The 9,910-nt window shown below is 37.0% G+C and overlaps 1 protein-coding gene across 1 annotated transcript in view; it reads right to left on the reverse strand.

The window, feature by feature from the left end:
• Nucleotides 1–3,326: 3,326 nt before the first annotated feature.
• Nucleotides 3,327–9,910, reverse strand: part of KCNK16 (potassium two pore domain channel subfamily K member 16) — a 12,598-nt gene continuing 6,014 nt past the window's right edge. The window contains exons 4-5 of the mRNA XM_015819630.1: nucleotides 5,621–5,786; nucleotides 3,327–3,550 (exon numbers count right to left, since the gene is read on the reverse strand). Of these exons, the coding sequence (XP_015675116.1) occupies nucleotides 3,327–3,550; nucleotides 5,621–5,786 (390 nt within the window). The remainder of the gene's footprint in view (nucleotides 3,551–5,620; nucleotides 5,787–9,910) is intronic.

The following is a 9,910-nucleotide window of genomic DNA, read 5'->3' on the forward strand; positions in this document are numbered from 1 at the left end:
GTTCCAGCTTGCGGGACTGGCCTAAGGGATTTTAAAGGGGTTTTAATTACTTTTAATTAGATCACAGTTAAATATTTCGTTTTAATTAATTTTAACAGGGGTTTTGTATTTTTTGTATTTTAATTGATTGTTAGCCGCCCTGAGTCCGAAAGGAGAAGGGCGGGATATAAATGTAATTAAATAAATAAAATAAATAAATTTCAATGGCTTCTGATCTTGTGTTATATATTATCTCCTGTATCAAAATAAAATATCTTAATATGTGATTGAGCATATTGATATTATACCAGTTTCTAGGGAGAGACAGCCAAAGGGGGTTCTACCCCCTCCCATTCAGAATATACCTGGTTAGCCAAAATGTGACAAAGAAACTTGGGTCCAATTAGCTATTGATTGGCAAAGCACTTCTTATATTATTAAAGGAATCTGGTATATAAAATGACTGGTGACCAAGCCATAAAAATAGACCAGATGCAGTAACACAACTTCATATTGAACCCAAAAGTACCTTCTTATAGAAATAACATTTACAAATTAATGCCTTGAACTTCATAATGTAGTTTTAAAGGAGAAGTACAGATTTTTTTTTTCAGGCTAAGGGCTGCTGTAGTTTGAAAAATATGCTGTGGACTGCATTCTCTCCCCCCTACATACACAATAAATAAATAAATATAATTTATATTTACATTTAATTAAGGTTACAGTAAATCAGAAGACGGAAACCCCCAATAACCCACGGACAAATCTCAGCCCTCCCCAAATTGTGAACCAAGTCCCACCAAGGCAAAGCACAAAATCAAGTGCACTCTCCAGGCATTTAATATATACTAAATAATTTTCCCTTCTACCATGTAAAAAATTACATTTTGCACATAGTTTTCAGCACCACATACATGCATGACCATGTTAAAACTTTGTAACGCCCCTTAAGCATCTTGGACAACGTATCTTTAAACTATAGGCCCCAAATCTCCTGTGATGATCAGTGTGTGTGATTATTATTGAAGTGGTCATCTGAATCTCATGGGAACTCCTTTCTGTTTAATGTGAATTAGATATTTAGATCAGAAGATAAAGGTTGTAAAGGCCAGATATTGCTCCAACTTGCTAATTTTGAAATACAGTTAGAACAAGCATTATCAAAACACTCTTGTCTGTAGATCAGCTGAAATGTCACAGGTTGACTGTGGCTTAGCTAAAGCTCCAGAAGTTCAGCATTGTCCTGTTTTAATAGGCAAAATTGACAGCCATTACTTTTAAGGAAGAGCCAATTTGGTGCAATGGTTAAGGCATCAGGCTAGAAATCAAGAAACCATGATTTCTATTCCCGCCTTAGGCACAAAGCCAACTGGTGTCTTTCTAGACTTTCTCTTTTATTTTCTTTCTAACTTTCTCTCAGCCTAGGAAAGAGGCAACAGCAAATCACTTTTGAAAAAAGCCTTGCCACAGAATTGCAGGGACGTGCCTCTCCAAGAATCGGACATGATTTTTTTAAAAAAAGTTTTAAGGAAAGATCCTTTGAAAAGTGAGTTACAACTTTAATCTCTCCCTTTGTGACTATTTTTGTTGTGACTTTTAAGGAAAGTTCTGTAAACCGAATAATTGCCATGCTTACCTTACTTAAAAGATGTTAAGTTGCTGCTCTTTGTATTGATTAAGTATCCAAGAATTGAGGTTAATTCTTGGTCATCGCATAGACTAGGGGTTCTTCAAACTTGGCCCTTTTATGACTTGTGGACTTCAACTCCCAGAATTCCTCAGCCAGGCGCGCTGGCTGAGGAATTCTGGGAGCTGAAGTCCACAAGTCATAAAAGGGCCAAGTCTGAAGACCCCTGGCATAGACAAATGCCTCAACCTGCCTAGTAATAATTAGTAGGTCTTCCAAGGAGTATTCTGTAATTTCTTGGATCCTGCTTGTCAGCACTTGTTGAAGCTCCTTGCTTGGAAAGAGATGAAAAAAGTTCTACCTTACATATCTCTCTCCCATATCTCTTGGCATATTTGTTTTTGTTCTTCATGAAAGAGTCAGTGGATTGTACTTGCAGAAATTCTGTCAATTTGACTCAATCCATCTAGGAAATCTATCAAGGTGGTCTCATTCTTCAGGCTTTCTTTCTTTCTTTCCTACTCAGCAATGTACACTGGCAGCCATGGCATCATCCTATGAAGCTTAATGATGCAGTTCAAAAATGCAAGTACTACTCTGCAAAGTATCAGGATGGTTCTTCTCTCTTTTTACATGAGAGGGAACTCTACTATTAATCTCTGTTTCTGGTTGGTGATACTGGATGGAGCACTGCCACACAACCTGTTCTGGATTGCCTAAACTAGAACGTTCCTTTTGATATGGTAGAGAATATTTTTCTACCTTCATTTGCTAGTACAGCTACAGTAGTAGCATCAGTACATGGAACAGAGAGGGGCACCTACTTGTTTTAAGCAGCAAAATGCCTGGGCCCCAGACCTGGATGAAGTATAAATAGTAGTTCTAGTTTTCCCTCCAATTATTTCAGGTACTAGAATAACAATTTGAACATTTAAATTGAAAATTTCCAGTTGTGTGCATTGCATTATATTCCCTCTCCTCCAGAATAAGCACCAATTCTTTTTTGAAATTGGTATTCTGAACTTTGAGAATTTTAATATCTGCCTTGGGACATATTCAAGGAGAAAATACTGAGAATATTCAAAGTTCCTTGGAAAAAGGACTAACCAGAGTCTGCTAACCGTAGAGTGAAGGTACTGAGGAAAATAAGTTCAGGGTTTGTTTTTCCTTTGGCTTTTTATGGCCTAATAATAGAAGAAGGATAGGAGAAGAAAAGCTCTTGTCACTGAGATCCATTAGTTTGCAACTATGCCTTGTTTGAAATTTCCTTCACAGATGCAACTAGTAAAATATGTGCATTTTTTCTGCCAGAAAACCTGTTTAACAGATTTCACTACTTGCTTAAGGGAAATCGGGAAGTGGAGATAAATGACGGGGTTCTCTTGGAAGAAAAACAACCCTTGATCACTTCCAGTAAAATTTTAAAAAGTTATTTTGGAACCCAGTGCCCACAAGCCATCTGATAGGCCTGTTCTAATAATTAGTTCAATGGGAGATAATTGGCTGAATGGAAAGTGTAGTAATTATGCTCTCAGTGAATTTTCCCTTCCTTTTCATTCAGCTGCTTTTTGCACACAAAGTTTTTACTACTGCTTGGGGAAAAAATCCCTCTATCTTTTATGAAATTGGTCAGTCATTATGGGTGGAAAGCAGTATACCATGTCCACAGGCTTTGAATGCACATATAAGTTCTTCTAAGCTGCCCATCCATGAGAGACACTCAGCTGGGAATATGGATCCTGGGTTGATCAGGATTATCTTCTCTTTTGGAAAGAGTCACTTCTGTTGTCCCTGGATCTGGCTCTTGTTTATTAAATTGTAGGAATTTCTCCATTACATCTGCTCCCAAATTGAATATCAGAGCAAGCCAGGCTAAACCAAAGACAATCCAAATTGCTGCCAAGCTTCGGTACACTGAAATATAGTGTTTGCTAGGATCAGTGCCTATGAAAACAAAAAGGAGAGGGAAACTTAGTTTATCCTAGCTGAATACCTGAAAAGAATTCAAATAAGTTGAATACAGTGCACACATATACAAGTATATTTCAGAAGTGGAATTGCTTTAGAACATACAGGGAAGTGAATGCAGCTCCTCTCCAGAGCAGTACCATATTTTTTCAGACTTCAGCATGAACCTCCAAAAAGGGCAGTTCTTTAAATGATTCATATCAAAGAGTGCTGTTTTAATGAGTCATTGCATTAAAGCAGCTGAGTCTTACTTCATCTTTGCATGGAAGCCTGAAAAATACATTGCTGCTTTAAAGAAGTATAGGTTCCAGTTATTCAAAATTCCTCTTACCGCTATTTTACTTTTGCACATATAGACAGAACAAATTTAGTGGATTGCCTGTATAGTTCCCTCCCTTGTTTTAAGGGAGCTGGGTTTTTTTTTAAAAAAGATGCAAGATGCTTCCTATGTGCATCTTGATTTGCAACCTCTATCAATTTTATCAGGCTATCATATAACCTCTTAAATATTGCAATTGGCCACATGCTTCAATCCACATGGAACTTTCCTTCTACATAGCACTTTATTGTCCTAGGACCTTCTTATTCTAATGACCTCAGCATCAGAAGCTGCCTCCCTTCAGTCCACTCCATCCAGCCTAGCACTGCCTCATTCAACTGGCAGAAATGTTTCAGTATCTTGGGCAGAAATAAAATGTATTCGATGCATTTGCTTCCAACTTTTTTTCTGAGGTAAAAGTAGTGTACATGAGGATTTCCCTGGATTTCATTCTTTTAACAACCTTGTGAGATTAGTTGGAGTGACCTGGTGAGCTGCAAATTTTTAGCAAGAATCTGGAGTTCTCCAGTCCAAAACTATAGCGTACTACTCTGCACTCCCCTGCCCTCTGCTTCTGTCAATGGAAGGTCATAAAATGTCTTCTGCACAAGTGCTGCCATTGAATTATCTCTCTCCCACAAGAGCCGAAGGAAGAAGAGACTTGTATGGGGTTGCATAGCATCTCAGTCTCATCCTTGAAATGATTGCTGGAGAAGAACATTTATCTATAGTTTCACATCATGCAAACCAGAAATGCAGGAAGTATGACTCAGGGGGGAAAGAGGAAATGCACAATATATTTATAAAAAAACCTTATTTGTGTCTATAACATGTAATTTGTGACTGATTGTTTTTACGTCAGTGAGAATTGCAATGTCAAATTTCAGGTAAAAATGAATGTAAAATTGATGCTGCCCAATGAGTTGCAGCTTGATTTACTGAGGGAAATCCAACCTACATAGAAAACAGATTCCTTTTCCTCCAAAATAAATATAATTCTGAACAGTTTTGTCTGCATTTATAGAGAGGAAGCAAAGAAACCACAAATGTCTGTCAGTAGCATTTTCATTTGTTATTCAGCTGCAGTCAGTAACTGAGTCTGGTCCTTTTGAAAACACTTTGTCCACATTAAAGCACTTTTGTGTATGTGGCATGTTTGGAGCACGGTGTATAGCACAACTCTCTCACTATTTAAATTAATATAACCTATTAATAATAATAAATTATTTTCAATTCTAGCTTTCAGTGAAGTGTTTGTAGAAAATATGGCAGTCACTATGGGGAGCTTCCCATTTAAAGAAAAGTAAGTTTTATAAAAGCTAAAATCTCATGAGAACTTAGTTTCCTTGCATGAGAACTCACAAGATATCAGAGTTACATTTGCCAAAATAAAGTGTGTTACTTTTGAATTTTGGGCAATTTTAAAATGTGTTTGATTTTTTTTTACATGCAGAGATATGTGCCATGTGCACTTGAGTTTGCTGATTTCTCTTTTAATCTGTCTCTCTTAAAAAAGTAAGAACCTGTATTCTTGACTCCTAATGGAGCGATTGAATGAGTGAACAAAAAAGTACATGGTAAATATAATTTATATCCCATGGCCATGTTGTTATAAGTATCACAGGTTTCTCTAGAATTCTTTCTAATCAGTGATGATGTGATGGCCTGGGGGATGCTCTCTTACTTACAGCACTTAACAACTTATTAACTATTATTATTATTATTACCTACTACATAATCTCCAAATCCAATGGTGCTGAGGGTGATAAAGGTGAAGTAGAAGCCTTCTCCATAACTCCAGCCTTCAACATAACTGAAGATCATTGGTGGAAAAACCAGGAAGAGTAAAGTCCCAGCCATCAGAAATAATACCATGGTTAATGTCTGCACCACCTGAGAAACATAAGGATGAAATGGTTGTTCAATAGTCCTATACTTCCATCTAAAGTGTAGTTGCAAACATGAAGGCTATTTTCAATAGTCCCCAAATGGTGGGTAGCTGAGTTCCAGGATTGAAATTCATTGAGATATATGCTCACACCTGGCCTGTATAGTTATTTTAAAATATTGGCATGCCTATTATCACTTCAGAATGCAGTACTTTTTCTATTTGGTTATCAAAGAATAGAAATAAGTGTAACAGAATATTACATTCATCTACATGAAAGCCCCGAATCACAATGGAGATTTGCTTGGCTATCCTTGACATGATGCTTAATCATGTCAAAGAGAAGCCACAATTGGATACATTCAGTTACATTTTTGACATTGGTGATATATTTGTTTGAGGACGAGTAAACTTAGAAATATTTTAAAGGTGTGGGAGCCAACCTTGTTGAATTAAAAAGCCACCTCTGAAGGATTCTATATAAATTAGTGGAATTTGCAAACTTTTAAATTTACAGACCAAAAGTGAGGGAAAATAGTTTTCAAGGAGGGAATCAATAGATGTCAACTCTGTTTTCATACTGTAAATGATAGAGATTTCTCTATATATTGAAGAGCTACAAGGACATTTGGTATAGAAAAGTTAACCCAAACCTTAACATGTATGAGTTCATGGTCCCATTTCTGTTCATTTCTTTTCTACAGAAGGTGGAGGCCCTACATCTCTGTCCACATGATGATAGCTATTTTCTGCATAGAAAATGCAGTAGCTGTATAGGCAGCCCAAGTCATAGCCTCTTGTGTCACACAGTAAAACAAAAGAGATAATTTTAAAGTCAAAACATGAAATTGATACCAACATGCACTATCTCTGGTTCAAAGATGCAGGGTTGAAGAAATATGTCCGTAAGATATTAAGGTTAAAGCAAAAATTAGGAATCAAGGGAAACAGTGGAACAGCTTGGAAAGATTCTTGACAGTAGAGAAGGTTGAGTGATTAGTAGACAGCCTCTCATCAGAAAGCATTGAATGGCTAGAAGAATACCAAGAATAGCATACCAGTCCAATACCAGTCACTCTGAATGGGGTTTTCATGACAATGTGGATGAAATTTCTGATTTGTATGTTGTTTAGCTATGTGACTCGAAACGAAACTGAGCTTCTTGAATATGGCTTCTTTCCATATATTTCCATAAAAGAGGGAAATAATTCTCAATCCCACTCTCCCAAAAAGGTACAGTAACTGAAAACTGTTCTTCAGTACAAATGCTAAATATGCAGGAACCCTGCCTGCTTTTCCCTCTGTACTCACTTTCTGAAAGGTAACAACAACAACAACATGCAGGATTTCTACCTACCAAGATTTTGGATGGCTAGGGATTTTGTTCTCCTAAATCAAAATAGAAGAAAATCCAGTTTTTAGGAAATACGGGAAACTGCCCTTCCCTCTAAATTATGTCCTTAAATCTAAAAAGCATTTTATAGAAGCAAATATCATGAATCATCTACATTTTAAAAATGATGTAATATGAAATTTTGTCTTGCTGAAATGTACAGAAAGCATAATAGACATTGCTATATATGACTATTCTCCCAGGCAAGTACATCCCTAAGTCAAAGGCAGAGGGCCAAAGACTTGTGTAACAATTTTGTCTTCATCAACTTAGGAATTCAGCCAAGCATTGTGGCATCATTAGCAGGATATTCATTATGCCTCTCCCATGTTCCCTGATTTCTAGTGCAAAGATGTATAACTTATGAAAAACCCTATCTGGGTTAGGCTACTTTTCTGATCTGGCATTTCTTTCTCTAAGTATTAAAAAAAATCATAATCTTGTAATGTTTACATCTTGCAACATAAGGAATTTTGGTATGCATCTTGCCCCAATTCATGTACTATAACTCATCATGCAAATTTCCTGGCAAGCCCTTTTAAAACACATGAAATCATCCTCTTATTCATGTAAAAGTAATTATCAATATTTGGAAACAATTTTCAACAGAGGACCATTTTTCAAAGGCTGCCAGAGGGAGATACGGGTGTGTGTGTGGGTGTTCCTTTCTTGATGGGAGTGGAATGTCCAGGTTTGCTGCTGATAAATTCATGGTGGAATTCTTTCACAGCTCTATATGTGAGGGGAGAAAGACAAAGGTTACCCTCAAGCTTATAGGCTCCCTTGTCACATTTTATTTCATTGCTATGAAACAGAAATTGTTTGATTATCTGGGCACATTTATTATAGATAGTCCTCAACTTACAATCACAGTTGGGACTGAAATGTCCATTGCAGTGGTTAAGTGAGTTGCACCTGATTTTACAATCTTTTTCACCATGGTCAATAAGTGAATCACATGGTTGTTAAGTGAATCTGGCTTTCTCATGGAGTTTGCTTGTGGCAAGCCCCCTGGGAAGATTACACATGGCGATCACAGGACCACAGGACTCTGCAGCTATCATGAATACATGTTGGTTGCCAAGTTTTGATTTTTTGATCATGTGACTGCAAGGACGTTGCAACAGTTGTATGTGTGAGGATTGATGATAAGTGACTTTTCATCACTATCGTAACTTTGAATGGTTGTTAAACAAATGGTAGTAAGTCAAAGATTACCAGTACTCTATTGCAATCGTTTTGTCACAAAAACAAGAATTCAGAGGCATATTACATACTCGGAACATGAAATGACATGGAAATGAATATCAACGCTAAAGAAGGACAGAATGAGTGGCCCTCACTATTCTTGGCGATGTGCTTGTCAGCTGCTTGCTTCATTTTCCTATTTGCAAATGGCCTCCAGCAGATTACGCCAAGGCACTGGATTGATTAAAGCTGTTTATCCTCCTCCATAGTCCACTAACTTACAAAATATAATGCTGCTTTTCCATATTTGTAACTATATGGCTTTAGTCAATTAAAGCTCATGGAAGTATCCATGTATTTAATTAGCCAAATTGCCATGGTCTCTTATCCAGGCTGCTAGTTTAAGAGGTAGGATAACCGGATTATCTCTGAGACCCCATTGAGATTGGAAAGTATTAGGAAGTAGCACAGAGCTTTCCAACCTGGAGTCCTCCAACGTTTAAGATATGGTAGTTGTTGTGCAATTTATGAGAAGTTGGAACAACTGAAGTAATGAAAAATTTGGCTGCTTCTAAGAACCTGAAAACCCACAAATAAAGTTCTATGCAAATCTTGTTTTTAAGCCTACTCTTGGGCTTCAGAGAACTATAAAGTCATATCCATGTCAGTCAAAAGAAGTAAGATGTCTGTTGATCTCCAGAGTCATAGATAAGGTGATAGATGAGTCAATGCACAGTTCTTTCTTAATATCATGGTTGACAAGGAGAGTATTGAAACACATTGTTACCATATTTTTGAACTGCTATCTTCAAATGCCCCCTGCCAATTTTTTTGTGTTCCAGTTACTTCAGTTATGTGGAAGGATATCCTCTGTTCATTTCACATATATAATATCTGAAAATCATTATATTAGACACCTTCAAAATTATACATCTAAACATCTATCATGTACCCCGGACTAAGTATTATGCACCACTGCAGAGCAAAGTATAGGGAAAACCGGAATGAAGATGTTCAAAATAATTTGAGATAATGATATTCTTCTTTGTATTAAACTCTGACCTTCTGGCCATCTAGGTTTTCTGTTACTTTCTGATCTTGCTTGTATCCTCAGTTGCTGCAACTTAGCCCTTTGTAATGGCTTCACTTCTACAATTAATACAGATAATCCTCAACTTAAGTTCGTACTGGAGCCCAGAATTTATGTTATAAGTCATGATGGCTATAAGTTGAGACACCCCCATGACTGGACCCAATTTTATGCCCTTTTTGTGGCAGTCCTTAAGAGAGCGCCATCATTGTTAAGTGAATACAGGGCTATTAAGTGAACGTGGCAGTTGTTAACTGAATCCATGTATTCCTATGGGCATTTTTTTTTTTTTTTGCTGGAAATTGGCTTTAAAGGTCTGGAAACTGGCAAAAATATCATCAATTATGGCCACATGACTGTGGAATACTACAGTTGGCCATATTGGTGAGCAAGTTGCCAAGCTCCTGAAATATGGTCATGTGACTATATATGTGTGCTCAGATGTTGGAACTCTAGAA

Source organism: Protobothrops mucrosquamatus, unplaced genomic scaffold (assembly GCF_001527695.2).
Source record: "Protobothrops mucrosquamatus isolate PMUCROS unplaced genomic scaffold, P.Mucros_1.0 scaffold960, whole genome shotgun sequence".
Classification (NCBI taxonomy): Eukaryota; Metazoa; Chordata; class Lepidosauria; order Squamata; family Viperidae; genus Protobothrops; species Protobothrops mucrosquamatus.